This window comes from Macrotis lagotis, chromosome 1 (assembly GCF_037893015.1).
Source record: "Macrotis lagotis isolate mMagLag1 chromosome 1, bilby.v1.9.chrom.fasta, whole genome shotgun sequence".
Lineage (NCBI taxonomy): Eukaryota > Metazoa > Chordata > Mammalia > Peramelemorphia > Peramelidae > Macrotis > Macrotis lagotis.
In genome coordinates, this window is record NC_133658.1 from 547,908,361 (window position 1) to 547,931,462 (window position 23,102).

A 23,102-nucleotide genomic window follows, 5' to 3' on the forward strand; every position below is an offset into this window, starting at 1 on the left:
TTGGGGGGACACATGCCTTATATCTCTCATTTGAATGTAAGTAGTTTATCTGATTTGGTCCTTTATTGTTCATTCATATTTACCTGTATATATTTCTCTTTATTCATGTATTTGAACTTCAGAATTTCTGTAATAGCTCTGGTCTTTTCACCAGAAATGCTTGGAAGTCCTTGATTCCATTAAAAATCAGTTTTCCCCTAAAACATTATACTTAGATTTTGGAGGTAAGATATTTTTACTTCAAGGACTCTCATTCCAATTGTTAAAAGCAATTTTTAAATTCCTAAAAAAGCCCCACAACACCTCTTGCTTCTTCTATTCCTGTAAATTTAGTTGAGTTTGTCCCTAAGGTATATTTTCCTATGAGGCCTTACTAGTAGATATTTTAGAGTCTCTGCCTCAATTGTGTATGGAGTGTCTATTATAATAATAACTGATTATGATGAAGTTCTTTGTTTGCTCATTCTTCCAACCAATTTCCTGACTTTAGTCTTATTAAGGCTACGCTCTGTCTGCAACACTTAAAGAAGATAGGTTTGAGCTAGTCCTGTTGCTACTTTCTTTGGTTATCAAGTGTTACATTATTCTATGATCTCAGGACAGACTGGGTTCCTATAAACTTGTTCTTCAAAGAGTTTAATTCAATACAGAGTCTGATTGTTACATCCCTGTAAGCTCTACAAGTTCCTGACATGGATTTGCATTTCTGCAAAATGAGAATGTTGTTGACTCTGCTCCTGTCCCAAAATTGGAAAGCCCTGCTGGTTCAGAATGTCAGAAGCATAGGCTCTTATTTGGTCTAGAATTCCTATTCTGGTTATTCCTCTGCCAGGTGAGCATGAAAATGAGACTTTGTTGTGGAGTCTGAGCCTTAGTACTGCTGTTGCTACTAGCTTCTGAACGCTCTCCTTTCTCTATATACCACCTGTGAATTCTACTCTCCTGCCAGGTGTAATCTCAGTTACTAGGATCTATGATTACAAAGTTGAGACTGTATAATGGAGTTACCAGTTCCGTCTAAGAGTACCTTAGGTCTGGGATCTTATTTTGCCCTAGTATTCTTCCATATACTCTTAATTCTATCTTTCTGCAGACCCCCTTCTTTGTTTTCCCAAGCTGAGGTGATCTGGATATATGACTCACTGTGACTTTCCCTTGGTTTTTTTTTTTTTTTTTTTTTGTATTTTCAAGATTGGTTTGTAGGAGATTAGAGAAAGGAATTAATTGTATTGCTTCCTATCTCTCTGCCATCTTGGCCCTTTTTTTTCCTTTGTACAAGCTCTGCAATGAATGGTCCTTTGCCTTCAAGGTTCCTATCATTTCTTCTTCAACAACCAACTTCTCCTTGTTGGTCAAATGAGATCCAGAAATATCTTACCTCCATTCTATTTACTTTATCATTTTTTTTTGAGGAAAATGAGGCAAGTGACCTGCCCAGGGTCACAAAGATAGTAAGTATCTGAGGGCAGATTTGAACTCAGGTTATCCTAACTCTAGGACTGGTACTTTACCCACTGTACATAAAGAAGTAGAGCACCAGCAGATTTAGGGAGATGTTTTTCATGACTATAATGTAATGTTTCCTTGACATTTGTGATATTCATCAAATTATTCTTTATCCAATTCCCTTTTTTGTCCAGGTCAATAGTATATCCTCACAACTATATCACTTCCCACCCCCACTTCCAATGATCTTCAATCCAATTCTTTACAGTATATTTCTTCCTTCAGCTTCCTGAACTTTCTCTCACAAGTGTATTTTTCCTAATATGCAATTTCTGTTCTTTTATCTGTTTTTCTCTTTTTAAAATGAGGGATAACCTTCCAAAGCAAAATTCTTGTCATGAGTCCCTTTCTACCAAATTTCATTAATTAACCCATGAGATTGCATCTGCTTTCTTTTAGGAATTTTTAATTCACTCTGTTAATTACTTTTGCATTTTAGGTAGTTACTTAAGGCCAATTTTCTCTTCTTGGATAATTCTCCCTACTCCTTTCTTTTGCTATTCTTTTTCCCATCTTATATGAACTACTTTCTATTCTAGCAGACTTGTCATCTATAGAGGCTATAGAGACAATTTTTTTTCCTCTTTCCTTACTTTTCAGTTTAAAACCCTTTTCTGGGTTTTCTTGTACAGTGTTTTATTTAAATCAGTTCTTATAAGCACATTCCTTCCCATTGCCATGAGTCCATAATGTGTGCATTTTAGACCTTAGTTCATTAATACAAATCTTGTCTGCAGATATCATCTTCTTAGATACGTCTTCACTTTTTAAAATCTGCCTTTCTCTTATGAATTTTCCACTTTCAACTTGTAGTAGTGTTAAAACATATGAGTTGTTATCCCCAGTCACCAGAACTGATGTTTCTTACTTAGCTTCTCTCTGTGGGGGCAGATTCTTTCTATCTGTTCAGCTGAGATGACACTGGAACTTTTTGAATAGCTGGCTATTCACACTTTTTTTGATGGGATATTATCAATAATGTATTAGGCAGCTGGGTAGCATAGTGGATTCTATCTTGAAATCAGGAAGATCTGAATTCAAATCATGACTCAAATGGTTGCTAACTCTATATAATAATTACATGTTGTTGTATGACTGGGGGAAAGTCACTTAATCTTTTTGTCAGTTAGTCAATAAACATTAATTAAGAGCCTACTGTGTGCCAGTACTGGGTATACAAAAATAAGACCTGGTCCTCATGAAGCTCATAATCTGATGGGTGGGACAACAAGTAAACAAATATGTACAAGAGAGCTATATACAAGATAAATAAGAAATAATTAAAAGAAGGAAGGCACTAGAATTAAGGGGTTTGGGGAAAGACTTCATGTAAAAGCTGAGATTTCAGTTGGTAGTTAAAGGGAGCCAGGAATGAGATGAGGAGGGAGACGTGGTGGGCAAATAAAGAAAATGTCCAGAGTTGAAAGATGGAGTATCTTGGTGAAGGAACAATGTCACAACAGAGGCCAATGTCAGAGGAGTTATAAGACAGAAAAAATAGAAAGGGACTCTGTTATGAAGTCTTTGAATGCCAAACAGGATTTTTGTATTTGTTCCTGGAGACAATACAAATTCACTGGACTTTATTGAGACAGAGAGAGGTGATCAGCAGACCTGCATTTTAAGAAAATCACTTTGTTAGTTGAATGGAAGTTGTATGAACTAGATTGGGGGAGAGATTTGAGGCAGACAGACCCACCATCAGACAATTGGAGTAATCCAGGTATGCAGTGATAAGGATCTGTACCCACAGTGTCAGAGGAGAGAAGGGAGAGTATGTTTCAAAGGTAAACCCAGCAGGCACTGGTAAAAATTTGGATACAGGATATGAGATGGTGGAGTCAAGGATGACACCTATGTTGTGAACCTGAGATAGTGGAAAGATGGTATTGCCTTTTACACTTATTAGGGAAGTTAGGAGGGGGTGGAGAGTATAAGTGTAAAAATAATGAGTTCAGTTTTGGCCAGGTTGTTTGAGATGTCTGAATGACCATTAGAGATGTGAGATTGAAGGTCAACATAGATATTGGAACAGGGAAAATAGATTTGGGAATCAGCAGCATAAAGATGGCAACGAATTCCAAGGGGGCTGATAAGATCATCAAATGAAGTAGCAAAGGGGAAGAAAAGAGAACCCTGTATCTCAGTGTCCTCATCCATAAGATGAATATAATAATAGTACCTATACCGCAGGATTGTTGTAAAGTTCAAAGGAGATAACATATGCAAGACCCTTTGAAAACTTAAATGTGCAAAAATTAATTTTTATTATTATTATTGAGGTCCTACTATGTGCAAGATGTCTTAACAGGCATTTGGACCAGGATACAGAAAAGCATAAAATATGATTTCTGGGATACATCTTCTTGGATGTTTTCTTTATAGTTCTTTTTTTTTTGCTATTCTTTTTCCTATCTTGTACCTATACTTTTGTGTTGTAGAAGACTTGTCATCTACATAAGCAGTTTTTCCTTTCTCTTCCTTTTCAGTTTGAGAACCTTCTGTAAGTTTTTTTTTAAGACTTTTTCAAGGCAATGGGGTTAAGTGGCTTGCCCAAGGCCACACAGCTAGGTAATTATTAAGTGTCTGAGGTTGGATTTGAACCCAGGTACTCCTGACTCCAAGGCCGGTGCTCTATTCACTGCGCCACCTAGCCACCCCCTTCTGTAAGTTTTTAAACTAATTTATATAACACAGGAACTCTCTGGGTATTGTCTTCCATCTCTCTTTGGAAGAGCATATTTCTGGTTTCTCTCTTTCTTTCCCCCTTAAAGAGTATTTTTATTTTCCTAATTACATGTAAAGATAATTTTTAACATTTTTTTTGAGATTTTTGAATTTAAAATTTTTCTCCATCCCATCTTCTCCTCCCTCCTCCCTAAGACAGTAAGCAATTATATATATATATATATATATATATATGTATGTATATGTGTGTGTGAAATGTGAAATGGTACCTCAATATTGTTATCTGTTTTCTAATCAATATCGATTTAGAACATCTTTTCATATGACTCTAGATATTTCTGGATTTTCTTGAATTCATTGAGCCAATTATCCCTTTGAGGCTTGGGAAATATCAATGTAAAGTTTGGGAAAACTTTTTTTCCTTCTTTTTTCCTTTGTCATTTTTTTTAAAGTGAAAGAATTAAAAAAAATTATTTATTTAAGGCAATGGGGTTAAAGTGACTTGACCAAGGTCACACAAGGCAATTATTAAGTATCTGAATCTGTATTTGAACTCAGGTCCTTCTGACTTCAGGGCCAGTGCTCAATCTACTGCACCTCCTAGCTACCCCCTCATTACTTCTTGAAGGGTCTATTTCATGCTGGCATTAGTGGAGTAGCAACAGTAAGAGCAAACTTTTTCTTTGCCTATAGCCTCTGTGGCTGCTGGCCCTCTTCTCTAATAATCTCTGAGGGACAAAAAAGTATAAGAGCTTGTTTTAAGAATATATATATATAGGGAATATCTTTAGATCTACACAGAAATGTTTTTTCCTGTGTCTTTTGTAGAGTTGCCTTTTACTCTTATAACTTGGAAGCAAAATGACAAGGTAAAACACCCCCTCTTTTTTCCTATTAAGTACTGTTCCTATCTCTTAACCCTAGAGAATTGCTAATCTGGGTCGAACACATGTTGGGTATTCAATGTTTTATTGAATGAATGACTTGAATATGGGTAAGAGAATTTTATGAAAAACTCCCAAACTCCCCCAAATCATCAAAAACTAAGCATTTTAGTTTCTAGCTATATTCTAGGAAAGTTTATGTTTTGTTTTGTTAGTTTTTTATTTGAAAGCTAAAGTTGGGCAAATTGTCTGAAGGGAAAACACATACATTGCTATTTTGGCTTCGTCTACAATCCCTGTTTATGCTTGTCTTCTATTTAAAAAATATTCAAGAAATTCAAAAAACAGAACACTTAAAAGAAAGAAACATTGAAATACTAAATTTTTTGATGTTTCCATCTTTTTACCCTCATCACACAGTTTAATATTTTAGTATTACTCAAAGGAATATCACAATTCAGGCCAAGCCTTAGAAATAAACAAGCTCATATAATTTAATTGCTGAGAGCCCCTGTGATTCAGTAACTCAAAAACTAACTTTTCTGCCTCTGGCAAAAGAACAGAATCTTGCCCTTTTGTAACTCATTCTTCTTAAGAGCACTGCAAGGGGTAAAACTGTGCTTGGATGGCTACCCCTTGTATCTACCATCAGAAAAATGTTTTACTGTATAGAGGGTTGAAAGTGCTTTTGCAATTCAAGTGAGTCTGGGTGTGAACAGTTTTCTGTTTCTTATTCTGGTGAAAAGCCATCCTTTGATCTCAAGCCTTCAAATGGGATCAACTCTGTTACATTCAATGTCCTTCCAGAGATGGCAATTCTGAAACAGTAGAAAATGGCAGATGAGATTACAGACTGATTGCCATTAGTGAAGGAGACCTGGATAGTATTTTAGACTAATTATCTCCCCCTTATTTTGGAGAAGAAGCTGATATGATATGGTGCTGACCCTGGCTCTCAGCACCCCTCACCTGGACCACTTGCTTGTCTTATTGACTGGTCTTCCTGCTTTACGCCTTCACCCTTTCCAGTTCATCTTCCATTGAGCCATCAAATTAATCTTCTTAAAGTACCACCCATGTCACCTATATATCCTGTCCCTTTTCCTAACTTATCAATAAAGAAATTATCCTCCTGAATCAAATTAAAGTGTCTCTGCTTGTCTTTCAAAGCTAGTTACATGCTTTGGCTAGACTGATAGACCTAGATTGCTAATTTTGAATTCAAATCCAGTCTAAAGTTTATACTAACTGTGTGATCCTTGGACAAGTCACTTAGACTGTGTTTGCCTTAGTTTTCTCATATGTAAAATGGGAACAATAATAGCAACTACCTCCTTGAGTTGTGAAAATTTAATGAGATATTTGTAAAGCACTTTGCAAACCTCGATATATTACACTATTTATGCAAAGTTTCAGGGGAATAAAAGGGAATGGAATCTTGCATATTGTTTATGTTGCTTGATAATTTCTCTTTTGAACTTCAGTATTTATTCGTTGACAACCTGTACTTCAAAGACAAAGGGGAAAGTGAAGTATGGAATTAAACTCTAATCAAGGTCAAGCCAACAAAAATCAATATAAATCTTCTGCTAGTGAAGGAAAACAACTTTTGGAGAAAGAAGGGAAGAGGCTATTTTTTTTTCTCCTTTGGCCCTCTTCAATTACCTGTTAGATGAAGAGAGCAAATGAGAAATACTATGAGGTGTCTAGTTTGATCTGACTTAATTCAGGGACCACTGTGGGCTTCAGAAACAGGGATACTCATTACAGCCCATGTAGAGCTGGCAGAATGAACTTTACAATCTTATATCCCACGTGTGTATGTGTGTGTGTGTGTAGGCAGCTAGCTGGCAGAATAGATGGAGTGCTGGTCTTGGAGTCAGCAGGATGGTAATTCAAATCCAATCTCAGACACTTGACATTTACCAACTGTGTGACCTTGGGCAAGTCACGTAATCCTGATTGCCTTACATTCAGGGCCATCTCCAAAAATCCCTATTCATATGGCCACAGGACTCAGATGACTTTGGAGGAGAAAGTGAGGTTGGTGACTTAGCACAGCCCTGTCCCCCCCAAAATCCAGATCATGCGCTTGTCATGACATCACCTCCCTGATGTCATAGTCTTCTTAGAGAATGAAGGACAAATACCAGTGTGTAATGCCTGGTCATATTTATTACTGACATTTACATAATGCCTGTAGGTTTGTAAAAGGTTCTGAATACATTATTTAAATTGAGTCTTCAAATTACCCTGTGAGATAGGTTCTTGAAGGACTGAAATGCTCAATTTATAGATGATAAGAGAGGCTCAAGGACCTTATGATCACATACCTAAACTATTGTTCAAAATAGGATTTAAACTCAGATATCACTAACTACAAGTTAAGTATTCCATGGATTGCTACATGCTGTCTCTCATGCATAGAGCTATTTCCATTTTTGTGTAGTTTTGTCATTGGTGTCACATTGAGGTGATTGGGTAGTACAATGGACAGAATGTTAAGGCTTGGAGTTAGGAAGATGTGATATCCAATCCTGTTTCAAATATTTAGTTATGTGAACAATTAACTTCTCTGTGCCTCAGTTTCCTTATTTGTAAAATGAAGATAATAAAAGCACTTAAAGAATTGTGAGAAGAAAATGAATAAACCTGAACAAAGCACTTTACAAACCTTTAAGTTAGCACTTGAAAAAATGATATTATGATTGTTATATTTAAAATACTTTATCTCTAATGTTTACCCCCTTGAGCAAAGTGAAATAAAGATTTGAAGAATTATGTAGTGAGTTTCCTTAGTATAAATAAATAAAGAGATGATCTAATAATTTAAGTTTCCTAGGTCAGTTACTTCTCAAAAGCTTGAATTATCCACTCAAAATCCCATTTTAGCATAGTTTTGCAGAAATAATGAGATATTGTATTTCAAAATTTGGGGGGCAAGTTTTTCAGCTTTTACTGATATGTCAATCTAGCCTGTTGAATATTTTTTTTTGGATTTTTGAAAGGTTAATAGGGTTAAGTGACTTGTCCAAGGTCACTCAGCTAGGTAATTATTAAGTTGCTTGAGGTAAGATTTGAATTCAGGGTGTCCTGACTCCAGGACTGATGTTTCCATTGCACCCTCCTAGCTGCCTCTGATCTGTTGAATATTTTGGAAGAAGCCATAATTTTATCAGGGAAGGTGTTATTGTTCTGTTAATTGTCCTTTTTTGGAAGAGGATGTAGACATCAAGAACATGATGCCATGATATACAAATGAATTGGATTTAATTGAGGGAGGGTTGTGCAGTCATTAACCTCACTTTTTCCTCGAGAGTCTTCTGGGTCCAGTGGCTAGTTATGGAGATGGTCCTAGGTGCAGTGGGAGACTGGATTTTATCAGGTTTCAGTTTGTCTGAGGCAATTCCCATTTTGTGATTAAGGCAGCTAAGAAAGAAATTAAACAAAAAAATGGCTTCTTCTGAGCAATCAAAGAAACTCTAGCTGGGAGGGGAAGATTCTCAGAGTTTTTGACCCAAACAGAGACAATTGCTATTTTCATTCATTCTGAGCCTAGAAATTTCTGAAATATGTGCTAGCTTCTACATGTCTTTGCCTTCTGAAATTCTTGTTCTGTTTTTCCCATGAATTCTCCATAGAAGATATCCCCTTCTTGTTCTTTTCAAAACTTGGGAGTATCAATATAGTATTTAGATTTTTGTCTCTTGTTCTTACTTACTAACCAATTTCTACCTTTAACTCGAGCTCTATCTTCTCTTTCTCTGACTCTATCATCTGACTACTTCTAAAAGAACATAGCTGAAATATAGATTTGACTATATCTTTATATCTATGTGTTGTTTTCAGAATTTACATAGAGACTGACTGACTGAGTGGATTGATTTAATTATATCTCTCTATGTGATGTTATTGCCATGTTATTCATCCAATTTATTTTTCAGGTTTGGATGGTTAGATGAATCTCTTCTACTTGATCTAGAATTCACTGAAGTTTTAGAATATTCTGGAATTTAATGCAATTTATATATTATCATTGGTGATCAAATGATATAATACTTATAAAGTGATGAGGATAATGCCTCATATAAAAGAACTTATATATAAATATTAGTTATTATCATTTTTATTGTTCTCATTATTATCTACAGGTTAGAGACATTTGTGAAAACTCAATAATAGCATTAGGGAATCCTTTCATTTGTACCCATTTGTACCCAGGAGACTTTTTTGGTATGGAGGTTAGACCAATAATATTAATATTAATTGAATATGCCTAAAAGCTGAGTATATAAATAACATTAAACCCCTCCCGATAATGTTTTCAAATGTGTATGGTTTGTTTTACATTTCTTTTTCATATACTTTCATTTCAGCTGAAAGAGACATCAGCATCTACTGTGGAGTGCAGGCTATTACAATGAAGATTAATTTTTGCACAGTCCTTTTTTCGGGTTATTCTGAGACTGATTTGGCATTGAATGGAAAGCATGGGGATTCCCACTGCAGAGGGTTTGTAAATAACAATACCTTTCCAGCAGTGGTTATTTTCATCATCAACCTCAGCACCTTGGAGGGCTGTGGAAACAATCTAGTGGTAAGATTTGTTATGTCATGTCCAGGGCAAAAGCATTACCCCCCCCCCCCCATTTTTGTTTAAGTAAATAAGAAGTTCCATCTGTTTTTTTTACAGAAAAAGTTCCCATAAAATTAAACAAATCATTTCCCTTTGTCTGTTTCAGGCCTTCTTCCCAAACACATAATCTCTGGTTACACTAGCTAATAAACTATGAGCCATACAATTTGGCACAAACAGATTTGGTTATATTACCTGAAACCATATTTATTTGTCTGGTATATGACAGAACCACACCATCTTTCTTGTTAATGTGTATCTTTTTATTATCTATCTATAGCCATTTTTAACCTGTTGATCTGGCAGTCAGTCACACAAACAATATTTATTGCAACATTGCTAATACTGGAGTGTCTAACCTAGAATTTCTGAGCATCTTTATTCAGAAAGGCAAATTAGAATAAATATATGAAACTTTCATGACATTGAATTTGAAAAGCCATGCTTTGCTTTGCCCTTTTAGGGGACACCAAGTATATGAAAAATATATTGACTACTGAAATGAAATTATCTCTTGATAATTTAGAACAATTTGAGTAATTTTTTTAGGCCTAAACTATTCAGATAATTATTTCAACTCTCCATTTGAATATGTAGATTCAATCTCAAAGTAAGGAAAAGGAAACTGGAGCTGTGAAGGCAATGTCTAGCCAGGCAAAAATTGATGATCAATTACATAGTTTATGGGTAATCTGGTTTATTTAGGGAGGAAACAAAACTTTGGTTCAGAATTAATTCCTTAATTGTCTGTATTGTACACTTACCTCTGAAGATTTTGATGTCATTTCAAGCTTTTTTTTTCTGATTGTATAGCTATAGTATAGATTTTTACATTTGGATAAATCTACTATTTTCATTGTTTTTTTAATGTTTGTGTATGTATGTATGTATATGTATGTGACAAGGAGAGATGGAAGAAAACAAACTTGATTATCCCTTATATATATAGGGATTGAGGAGGGAAAGGTCCTTTGTGATACCTCTGGATAAGAAAAAAAAATCCAGATAGGCAAGAAGACTTCTTTGGTTTTCTTTATTTATTCTTTTTCCAATACCTAGCTAAGGTCCTCAGATCTATATCTCAGATGACTGCTACCTCTCATATTTTTATTCATTACTTCATCAATCAACAAATCTGCTATAAACAGGTACCATGTTAGACATTGGGCATATAAAAACAAAAAATAAATACTCTCCTCCCTTAAGCAGCTTGCCTTTCTATTGGTGTCTTCTTGTATATATCCCCCACTTATATGCATGTGTATATAAAATATTACATATAAACATGCATGTATGTGTATATACACATATATATGTTATATATATTTAAATAAATACAAAAATCTTAAGAGTCATATTCTAGCAGCTGGGTGGATCATGAAAGAATTCATATAGGGAATATTGTCTGAGTTCAGTTATGATGGAAACAAGGAATTCTGGAAGAAGGAGGTTTTATATTGATCAGTCATTTCAGTCATGTATGACTTCATGATCCCATTTAGGGTTTTCTTTGCAAAGAAATTGGAGTGGTTTGCCATTTCCTTCTCTAGTTCATTTCATAGATGAGCACCTGAGGCAAACAAGGAAATAAGTAACTTTCCCAGGGTCATATAGCTAATAAGTATCGGAGACCAGATTTAAATTCAGGGACATGAGTCTTCCTGACCTCAGGCCTCGTGCTCTATATACTATACCGTCTAGGTGCCGTGGAGCAGGAGAGAAGGAAGTAATGTATTTCAGATGTAGGGAAGAGTTGGTATAAAGGCATAGAGATTGAATGAATATGGAGTGTCATAAATGAGTAATGATGAGGTCAGTCCAGTTGGATCTGAGAGTGCTGGAAAAGGACAACAAATTTGAAGTAGTGAATTGAAAACTTAAAATTCCAAAGAGATGAATTTATGTTTATTTCTAAAGTTAATAGGCAATAATTAATTAGGCAAATAATATTATCAGACCTGTAGATTATAAAATCACTTTAACAGCTGTGTGGAAGATTGGATTGGAGTTGTAGCTGCCACCAAAGTTGCAAATTTGCATGCTCAGAAAGGAGCAGTTAGGTAACATAATAGATAGAGTGTGTTACGCCTACAGTCAGGAAGACTCATGTTTCTGAGTTTAAATCTGGCCTCAGAAGCTTATTAGCAGTGTTACTCTGGGAAAGTCACTTAACCCTGTTTGCCTAATTTCTTCATTTTTTTTTTTGAATGGTTAAGATTTTCTATTGATATTTTATTTTTCCAATTACATGTTTAAATGTTTTTCAACATTCATCTACTTGCATATTTATAAGCTGCACATTTTTCTACTACCCTCCCTTCCCATCCTCTTTCCTTCAGCAGTGAACAGTCTGGTTATGCATATACTTTTGTGCTTAGCATGTTTACATATTAGTCATTTTGTGTATGAGGAATTAGGACTAAAAGAAAGAAAGAAAACCATGGGAATAGAAAGGAAAAGCATAAGAGAGGTTTTTAAAAAGTGAACATAGTATTCATTCAAATTCTGTGATTTTTGTTTTTGGGGTTTTTCCCCCCTCTGGATGCACATGGCATTGTCTATAACAGGTCTCCTGGAATTTCTTCATTTCTAAAAATGAACTGGAGAAGTAAACGGTAAACCATTCCAGTATCTTTGCTGACAAAACCCCAGATGGGGTAATGGAGAGTTAGACATGACTGAAATAACTTAAGAGCAACTTAACCAGAAGGATGGTGGCATCCTTAATAGACATAAATTTAGGAAGAGGTAAGAATTCTGTGTTGAACATCTTGATTTTTAGGTGGTTTTAGAATATCTAGATTGAATGTGCAATAGTTAGAAATGTATAACGACACACACACACACACACACACACACACACACACACACACCCAACTGGAAATTAGTTGCATAGAGATGAGAATTGACCCAATGGAAACTAATGAGATCTCTGAAAGAAAGTATATAGAGAAAAGAGAACTTAAGATAGATTCTTGGAGTGAACACATATTATTTGTATTATTTGTTTTCTAAACCAATAGGGAGAGTGAGTTGTAATAAGCCAGATAGGACTAGACCTGAGAGAAAATAGTATCACAAAATATCAGAGAAGAAAGCATACTGGGAAAGAGAGTGGTCAATAGTGTCAAATGCTTCAGAGAGGTCAAGAAGGATGAGGATTGAGAAAATGCCACCAGATTTGTCAATTTAAAGATTATTGATAAGTTTTAGAGAAGAGTTTAGTGATGGGGTTAGAAGCTATGTAGAGTTGTTAGGTAACTGAAATAAAAGGAAATGGATGCAATGAATAAAATTAGATTGTTTTTAAAATTTTTATTATATTATTTTTATAACTAATATTTTGATGGTGAAAAGAAGATAGAGAAAAATAGCTTGAAGGGAGAGTCTAGTCAAACTTTACATTATTATTATTATTATTATTATTATTATTATTTTTATTATTTTTAGGTTTTTGCAAGGCAAACGGGGTTAAGTGGCTTGCCCAAGGCCACACAGCTAGGTAATTATTAAGTGTCTGAGACCGGATTTGAACCCAGGTACTCCTGACTCCAGGGTCAGTGCTTTATCCACTATGCCACCTAGCCACCCTACATTATTTTTTTAAGATGGACATGTGAGAATTTATGTAGACAGTAGTGAAGGAACCAATAAATAAGGAGAGATAAAAGATTAAAGAGAGAAAACAATTTAAGGACAGTCTGCTAAAGAAGGTGGGAGGAGGTGTGATCAGCAATTTATGGAGAAGGATTAGTTTTGGAGAAGGCTAACATCTTTGTTTGATATTAAAGGAAGGGTATATGGGGTATTCAGTGAGGACAAGTACCTGAGACAAGTTTCTGAGTTCAGATCTGGCCTCAGAAGCTTATTAACAGTGTTACTTTGGGAAAGCCACTTAACCCTGTTTGCCCCCAGATCCTTTTTGCCCCTCTACCTTTGGTGTCCATCTCTCTTACCCAACTTTACCTGAGGGACCAAGAAGCTGTAGCATGAATTGTGGCCATATCCAGTAAAACCAGAGTAAGGGTAATTGATGGGCTTCAGACCCCTTGGTGAGTTAGGGAGGTAACTATCCCAAACGTGTGAAGACTTCTCTAGGCAGAACAAATAGATAAAAACAATTTATTCCAGTAACCATGAAAGTGGCCGAAGTAGGTACTGTGATGTGCTTAGAGTTTTGTCAAACATGGAAGGCTCTAAGGTCATCCACTGCATCCTGGACTATCACCAATTGTTTTAATTTTTGTACTGCCACTGGATTTAATTGACTCTGGAAAAGAGAGATGTCAATATTTTACACAGATGTCAATATTTCATCACATAAGTTCATTGGTCCTCTTCAAAAATTAAGGATGAATAGCAAAGAAGGAGAGAAATAGAAATTTGTTGAGGGATTTTTGAGATGTTGAAAAGAGAGATAAGTGAACTGATGGTGAATAGTCTCTATTTTCTCAGTAAAGCTTGAGGGAAGTCCTTATCTGATGAGGTTTACAACAGCCTCTGGTTCTACAAGAAGGGTATCCCAGGCTGTGGGGCAGATAATAAATTAGAGAAGAGAAAAAGACAAGCAGTGAAGAGCAGGGAAAAATAGATTTTCCTTAGTAAGGGTTTGGCACAGAGTATTTTATTAATTTTTCCAATATTTTCCAGAAAGTTAACCAGTAGGAAGTTTCTTTCCAAGGAACAGAATTCTGTCTGCATAGACAAAATTAAACAGATCTTTAGCTATCCAAACAGTAAAACATCTGGCCTGGGTAATGTAGCATTCTTACATTTTTTCATCTATAACAGGATTCCAGTCTAAATGCCCTTCCCCTATTTAGATAGATAATCATTTCATTTTTGCCTATAATGTATTCTGCAAGCATTCAATTCTATTTACATTCAGTTCTGTTACTCAAAGAAGACCCTAGTCTTTATTCTTATTATTAAGTATATATTTAAATATGGCAGGGTGATAGGTATTGTTCTTGACAATTTACAGATTACAGAGTTTTATAGATTAACCCAGAGAGGGAGACTAAATGTCCAAAACTATAGGTCTGGAGAAAACCTGAGTTTTCCCTGAGTTTAAGTTCTTTTCAACCAGTTATTATGGTTTCTTGTAATATAGCTTTTGTTACCATCTCCTTTTTTGTTGAGCCTGCTTTATAGAAAGTTTCATTAGAATAACATAAACACATTAATATGGTAGAATGAATAATATATATGTAACTGCTTGTGTATAACCTTTTAGTCATTGAAATATTTATTCTTATAATAGGTATCTTCAGTTCCAGGAGTCAGTGCTTATGGAAATGTAACAACAATACAAATAGGAAATATTTCAGGATATATTGATACCCCAGATCCCCCAACAATCATCAGCTATCTACCTGGGCTTTTGTATAAATTCAGTTGCAGTTACCCTTTGGAATACTTGGTCAACAATACCCAACTTGCATCGTAAGTATTCCAATTCTTTCATCTATTCAATCTACAAAAAATTATTGAGTGTCTAGTATGTAAGGAACTAGGCAAAGTTATACAATTTGGGTTACTTTTATCTCAATAGCTTTAAATTGGTTATTTCATAGTCTAGTTTATATAAGCCTACCACCAGTCTTCTAAATATATGAGAATATTTATGACAAAACAAATCTGTACTCACCAGCTTGGTGAGTTTAGCAAATAAATTAACTTTTTCATCTTTAAAATGAGGGAGATGAATGTGGTGATATATTACTTCATCAATCACTTCATCTAACCTATTTGTTGCAAAGATATTTTTTTTCCTCCTCCAACCTAGTAGGGGAGTGAGTGGGAAGGAGAAGTGGGCCATCAATAATGGTTTCCCTCCCTCAAGAAAAGGAAAAAAAAGAAATAGGGTGTTTGAGGTATTTTTAGACATGTTCACAAGAGAAGAGAATGGAAGTCAAAAGAAAATGGAAGCAGGACAGCTTTGAAAGTTACACGTTGAAGTTATATGCTACAGAAGAAAAGCAAATTATAGTGACACCGATTCATTATTCAATGAAAATTAAATATATTGAATTTTCAGTATTCAAGTCAATACAGATAATTCTGTCAGATCATCTTTTTCTTTTCCATTTTGTATATGGAAATGCTCATTTTATTTGATGTTAAGTTCATAATTGAAAAATAATAAAACTAATAACAAAATGAGGGAGTTCTGTGATCTCTAGGATATCATCTACCTGTAATAACTTCTGAATAACTAAATTTTGTATTTTTCCAAAATATTTTATGACATTATACAAACCTAATTATTGCATGGATAACTAGGGGAAAAACCCATTATTATAAACTCTGCCTCAGTTTACAAATACAAATAACTAATGCCACTGGAATAATAAATGCCTACCTAAAAACAAGACTGGGTGGTAAAAGTGAAAAGATAAAGGATGGCTGAACAAAGAACAGAATAATGAAGTCAACTAGAAAAAAGAAAAGCAGTGATCAACTAATCAATAAACAATTATTAAGCACTTACTACTATACTACCAGGCACTGTGCTAAGTGCCAGAAATATAAAAAAGAGTCAAAAGACAGCTCTTACCCTCAAGGAATTTACAATCTAATGGAAAAAAAAATAGGAAAAGAAATTAGGAAAAATGCCCCTTATTATAAAACTATTGTAAGGATGAGTAATTTAAGGCAAAGTTAGCTTTTCCCCACCACCATTCTTCTTACAGTAGCTGTAGCTAGCAGATTTAAATTCCTGTGAAATACTATCTGCACATGGGGAGACTCAGATATGAAGTGCAACTGAGAACATTTTCCAGGAATTAACACATCATAAAAATCAAATTTCTTGTTATGCCTTTGCTTCCTTTCTTATTATTTACCTTTTCAGTAATTTAAACAGTATACACCACTCCTGGTTTTCTGCCAATCTGTTAGGTTTCATCAGAGTTTTATTGCCTTAAATGTAAAATGCATATCAAGCCCAAAGCTGAAAAATAAAAACCTTCTCAATCCTTCACTCTTTCCAAATTGATTCTAGGTCCTCAGCTGCTATTTCTGTACGGGAGAACAATGGTACATTTGTCAGCACATTGAATTTACTCCTTTATAACGTAAGTGTGATAGTTGAAAGAAACCGACCTTCCTAACTCATTTAGGTTCTTCTAATTGGGATAAGACATTTATATCCTACTTATTCATATATACACAATTAGAGAAGTGTATTTGTAATGCATGCAAACAATATGCATCATATACATGCATTTTAAAAACAATATCTGATAATGTTTTAGTAAGGTCTATATCTCTTTATCATTATTTGTATGTCTTAAGAGATGAAGATGTGCTAAAAGGTCCAATTTCTTACCAACTATTGATTTCTTATAAATTTGATTCTGTATAATTATTAAAGAGGGGGTAGTACTTCAAACAGACAGAAGGCAGTCTTAAGAATAAGGAAGACTTTAGTTCAAATCCTGCTTCTGACATAAATATAAGGTTACCATTCTTCAGTATTCCAGTCAATTCTCCAAGACTTTATTAGACCAGTTGCCTGTGTGTGTGTGTGTATTAATAGACAGAGTTTCCACAGTTTGCATTTCTAACCAAAAACTCACAGGTCTGTCTCCCCACTCCCCAGATTAAAAAAATGAATATAGTTACACATGGAACGAATTATAGATTATGCCAAATTGTCATTTTAGTTACATTTTAATGTGTGTACATACATTTCTATATATAACTGGGGGGGTCAAAGTTTCATAAATATTGTTATATTTTAGAAGAAAAATATAGGAAAACATAAAATATTTCTTTGTTAAGTATAATTAGGTTGAATGTGTTAATATTTTAAATATGGATCTTTGACTTTTTACAATTCCCTCATATCTGAAATGGTTTGGATTGAAAAACAGAGTGTTGTCTAAACTTTTGTCATGTAAATATAGACAGTGGCAGCAAAATGTGAAAAATACATAGATTTCTATTTATAACAGTAGCATTAATCCTCAAAATGATATTTTCATGTTGATTAAAATTTTTTATTCATACATTTTAAATGCCTGATTTAAATATCAATTTTTAAATCTATCAAGCAACATTTTTGTAAATTATGAATCTGATTTTTACATTATTATTCATGTCATCATGGCACTGAGTTATAATTCATGCAACTGATTTAAAAGTCAGTGCTTTATACTTTGAATATAATGAGCTATAAATATTGTAGTAGGACATTTTCCAAAGGCATTTAAAAAAAATCATGTTTATAAGTTTGTAGTCAGACACCACAGAGTTCTAAAAAACAAATTAAAATGTGTTGGAATGAAGATTGCATTTCTGTCATTTTAAAAACTTTCTCCCAAGAGGAGATGTTGCCAAGTAACTTAATACTACAATAACGGAATACTCAGCAAATGTACTCTAGTACCAGTCACTGAATAAAGCCAGAAATTGAACATTGTTATGAGGACTAACTCAATAACTCTGTAGTGCTCAACTGAAAAGTTTCAACCATTTGATTTACATTTGCATGCTATTTGGGAGAAAAGAAGGAAAGAAGGGAGAGAGAGGGAAAAATAGAGAGTGAAGATGGGGATGGGAGAGGGAAAAAAGGAGAGAGAGAGAGAGAGAGAGAGAGAGAGAGAGAGAGAGAGAGAGAGAGAGAGAGAGAGAGAGAGAGAGAGAAGAGTACGATAGAGGGAAAGAGGAGAAAAAAGTATAGTGAGTTAGCAGAAGAGAGTAAAGAAGGAAAGGGAAAGAGAGAGAGAGGAGGGAGAGAGGAATGGAGGGAGGGGAGAAGGGGAGAAAGAAGAGAGAAAAGTATGGGAAAAAAAGATACAGGAGGGCAAAAAGGAAAGAATTTCAGGTGACTCAAGCATCTTTAATTTATATAATGTTGTGTATTCTGGATCAGGCAGGGCTCTTGATTTTAGAAAAGCAAAAAAATAATCTCTGAGTGACAATTAATAAAGTATCATGTCCAGTCTCCTGAATTATTTTTCCACTGAAAGAGAAGACTTGTAGATATAATGACAGTTTTTGTTGTTTCTATTTTTTCTAATTGTTAGTATTGGTCCTCAAATAAAATGTTGCATTGAATGGTTCCTGAGATCTTATTTATGTAAGATAAAATAAAACCCATATTTTTGTGCTTCATATAAAAACTTAGAATCAAGGACCATTTCAGTAGGAAAGAAAATAATAACTAAAGCAAGTTTTATCAAAACAAAACACAAGATATTTGAAAATATAATGAATTTAGTTAAAAAGTTAAATCAATCTGAGCAACTTTTAAACAATTGTCCACACTGAGTCTTTGTTTTGGATTTGACCCCTTTTATATGCCATCACCAGATTTGCAGTTTATTTCATTTGGAAAAATAACTAACTAAATTTATCATACTAGAATGTTGTTATAGAATCTAACTTTTACTAACTATACTTGAAACATTAAAATTTAGTTGGAATAATTTTAATTGTGTAAATTGAAAGCAAGAAATGCCTTGGCAGCTAAATGCTAGGGAGTTGCCAAAGGTTTAAAGTTAAATGACTTGTAAAGGAGCTCATGGCTAGTAAGGGCCAGAGCCAGGATTTGAACCTGTGGACTTATTGACTTTAAGTCTAACATGCAATTTGTGATGCCATCCTTGTCTCTTTTTTCAATAAACTAAATATTGGAGAAAATTTTTAGGAAAGGAGAGAGAGGTGGTGGGAGAGAGAGAGAGAGAGAGAGAGAGAGAGAGAGAGAGAGAGAACGAGAACATGAACACACCTTGGAATTAGGAAGACCTGGGTTCATCGCAACTTTGACAATTAATTTCTAAGTGTCCCAGATAAATTCTGATTTTTAGATGAGTTGCTGACCCACATCACTGGAGGATTCTTTTACAATGATGTCAATGATTTAGTTAAAAATTACATTTTTTTCTTTGTTTCTTCTAAGTATTTGGGGTCATATTATTCTTTTTATATTAGTGATGAAAAGGGACATATTGGTTTGCCTAGTGATCTTATTCCTTCATTTCTAGGATTGAGAGGTTTGACTGACTTAATTGTAGTTCCATCAAATAATACTTTTCTTTTGGGTCCGTGTTATCTGTGAAGTTCTGATGGGATGGATAATAAAGTTTTTATATCCTTCATGTAGTTAGTAGATCTACTTTATCCAAATGCCGTTGGATACCTTTAGGAGGGTCCAGGTCCACCATTTTCCCTCCTTACTCTGTGCTTTTTACAAAGTTAAGAATCAAGCTTGGGGTAAGGAATTACAAGGCTCAGGTTCACTTTAATCTCTTTATTAGGCTGGTGATTATCTTGAATACTCCCCCAAAATAGAATATTCTCTGAAAATTATAGCAACTTTCAAAAAGCAACAAAGTTAGCTTAGAACCCAGAAAGGGAAAAAAAACTATCCAACCAACTAATGAACCTTGGTGGAAGAAGATTTAAAAGTCATAGACAAGCTTTGTAGATTTGGTGCCACCATCCCTGGGAGCTAGAAGAATGGCAAGACAATTTAAGGAAACTCTCTGTGGTTCTTTATTGCAATTGTGCATTTTTATTCACCCATGTCTCTTACAGGGAAATGAATTAATATCTAGTTTAGCACTACTATTCTTATTCTACATGTTTCATTTGAGTTGACTGTAATATTATTATTTTTTTTAACCAACAGGATTCAACCTACAGTCAACAACTGATTGTTCCTAGTGCAGGACTACCTTTGAAAACCAAAATATTTGCAGCGGTACGAGCTACCAATCTGGATGGCAGGTATTGTTATACTCTTGTTTTTTATTTGAAAAAGAAAAAAGTAATTTAGTTACTCAAATTTCTCATGAATTATGAAGTTAGTTCATTCAATTTTTATTTTAATTCACAAAATCCTTTTGGTGCTCTGCCCCTCTGGATGTATAGACAAAAAGAAATACCAAATTATACTTGAGTGAGGGGGTCATTCTTTGTATGCCATCTGATGCCACTGATTTACAAACAAGAATTCTCCTCAGGTCAGCATCATTGGACAGAAGTCTGAAAAGTTTTCAGAACAATAAAACTAGAGATTAGAGTTCACTTAATACCTGGAAACTGATAGGCTTAATTAAAACAGCAAGGAAAGGAAGAAAACAAGAGTTTATTAAGCACTGATTACATGCCAGGCCTTGTGATATGTACTTAACAATTTCATTTAGTTTTAATTTAACAATTAAAATTTGACAATTTCATTTAATACTCATAACATCACTGGAAGATAGGTGCTATACTGCCCCAGGAAAATGAGGCAAACAGAAGTCAATTGACTTGCTCAGGACACACCTTTGTTAAAGTGTTTCAGGCTGAATTTGATCCGGTCAGATCTTACTGTCTGTAGGTCTGGGGCTTTATCCATTGTACCATTTAACAGCCAAAGGGAAGGTAGAAATTAAAGTTCTTCTCTCAGATTATGTGTTTTGGTAAATACCCAGTGGTTAGATTTAGAAGTGTCATTGAATTACTATTATAAGAGTTAAGATTAAGAGGTTTCCGAGGTGGCCTAGATGTGACCTTTCCTTCTCCTTTTCCTCTCACCCCATCATTTCTACTTTCTGAATGAACTGATTTACCCAGTTTAATACTTTCAGGATTTGTGCCTTCAGCTCTGTGGGTATTTCCTACATTGATGCACATTCTAATCCTGAGACTCCATACTGTGGCTGGGCTTCATGTGTTCCTCCACTTTTCTTTGGATAGTTGGGTATGTGTTGTTTATTTGTTTCAGTTGTGTACAACTCTTTGGGATTTTCTTAGCAGAGTTGCTAGCAGAGATTTTTTTTTAAATTAAATTAATTTATTTATTTTTGAACTTTACAATTTTCCCCTTAATCTCACTTTCCTACCCCCCCCACATTTAGTCTTTACATTGTTTCCATGCTATACATTATTCTAAGATGAATGTGTTGAGAGAGAAATCATATCCTTAAGGAAAAAAATACAATATGAGATAGCAAAATTACATAATAAGTTAACATTTTTAAAAATTAAAGGCAATAGTCTTTGGTCTTTGTTCAAACTCCACAGTTCTTTCTCTGGATACAGACTGTATTCTCCATTGTAAAAGCCCTAAGATTTTCCCTGATTATTGCATTGATGGAATGAGCAAGTCCATTAAGATTGATCATCAACCCCATGTTGCTGTTAGGATGTACAATGTTCTTTGGATTCACTAGCAGAGATTCTTAGGAGAGATATTTTTCCAGCTCATTTTACAGATGAGGAAATACAGAATTAAGTAACTTGCCTAAGATCACACAGTTAGTATCTAAGGCTGGATTTTAACTCAGGAAGAGGAGTCAGGACCAGCCCTGGATTCAAGAAGACCTGAGTTCAAATTGGACCTCAGGCACTTAATTGCCTGGTTGTGTGACCTTGGGCAAGCTACTTAACTCCATTGCCTTGCAAAAACACAAAAGAAAATGCCATCACAGTTTTTGGGAAAAAATTGTTGTTGGTTTGTTTCCTTGGTTATATATATATATATATATATATATACGTATATATATGTATATATATGTATATATATGTATACATATATATATATATATATATTCTTTACATTAACAACAAGACATAGAATTTTAATATAGAAAAGGGCTTCACAAATAGTCTAGTTCAATTCTCTCTTTTAACAGGTAAGTCAATGAAGGCTCCAAAGAGTAAATTGATTAATCCAAGATCAGTCAGGAAGAAAGTGGCAGAGGAAGGGGTCTTACTTTTCTGTCACACTGGTCTGAGTGCTTTATATGCAGACAAATATATTTCAAGATATTGTGGGTTTAGTTCTAGGCCAACACAATAAAGTAAATATTATAATACAGTGAGTTACATGAATTTTTTGGTTTTCCAGTGCATATGAAAGTTATATTTATTCTATTCTATAGTCCATTAAATGTGCAATAGCATTGTTTTTTAAAAATTGCCTATCTCAGGGCAGCTAGGTGGCACAGTGGATAGAGCACTGGCCCTGGGGTCAGGAGTACCTGAGTTCAAATCTGGCCTCAGGCACTTAATAATTACCTAGCTGTGTAGCCTTGGGCAAGCCACTTAACCCCATTGCCTTGCAAAAATCTAAAAAAAAATTGTCTACCTCAATTAAAAAGGCTTTGTTGTTAAAAATTGCTATCTCTCATCAGAACCTTCATGAGTCAATCTTCTTCTGGGGCAAGGGTCTTGCCTTGATGTAATTAGCTGCTGATTGATCAAGGTGGTGCTTGCCAAAAGTTGGGATGGCTTTGGCAATTTCTTAAAATAAAACAACAAAGGAATTTGTCTCATTGATGGACTTTTCCTTCTATGTGAACACTTAGAGGCCATTGTAGGGTTATTAATTGGACTAATTTCAATAATGTTGTACCTCAGTAATAGGGAGACTGGAGAAGGAGAAC

At 34.6% G+C, this 23,102-nt stretch overlaps 1 protein-coding gene across 2 annotated transcripts in view; it reads left to right on the forward strand.

Annotated features, from left to right (window-relative positions):
- The window catches only part of ZPLD1 (zona pellucida like domain containing 1), a 104,088-nt gene that overhangs the window by 57,216 nt on the left and 23,770 nt on the right, over positions 1-23,102 (forward strand). For both annotated transcript variants that reach the window (XM_074233520.1, XM_074233528.1), the window contains 4 exons: positions 9,455-9,675; positions 14,978-15,159; positions 16,721-16,793; positions 20,357-20,454. In XM_074233520.1, coding sequence (XP_074089621.1) covers positions 9,455-9,675; positions 14,978-15,159; positions 16,721-16,793; positions 20,357-20,454 — 574 coding nt within the window. The remainder of the gene's footprint in view (positions 1-9,454; positions 9,676-14,977; positions 15,160-16,720; positions 16,794-20,356; positions 20,455-23,102) is intronic.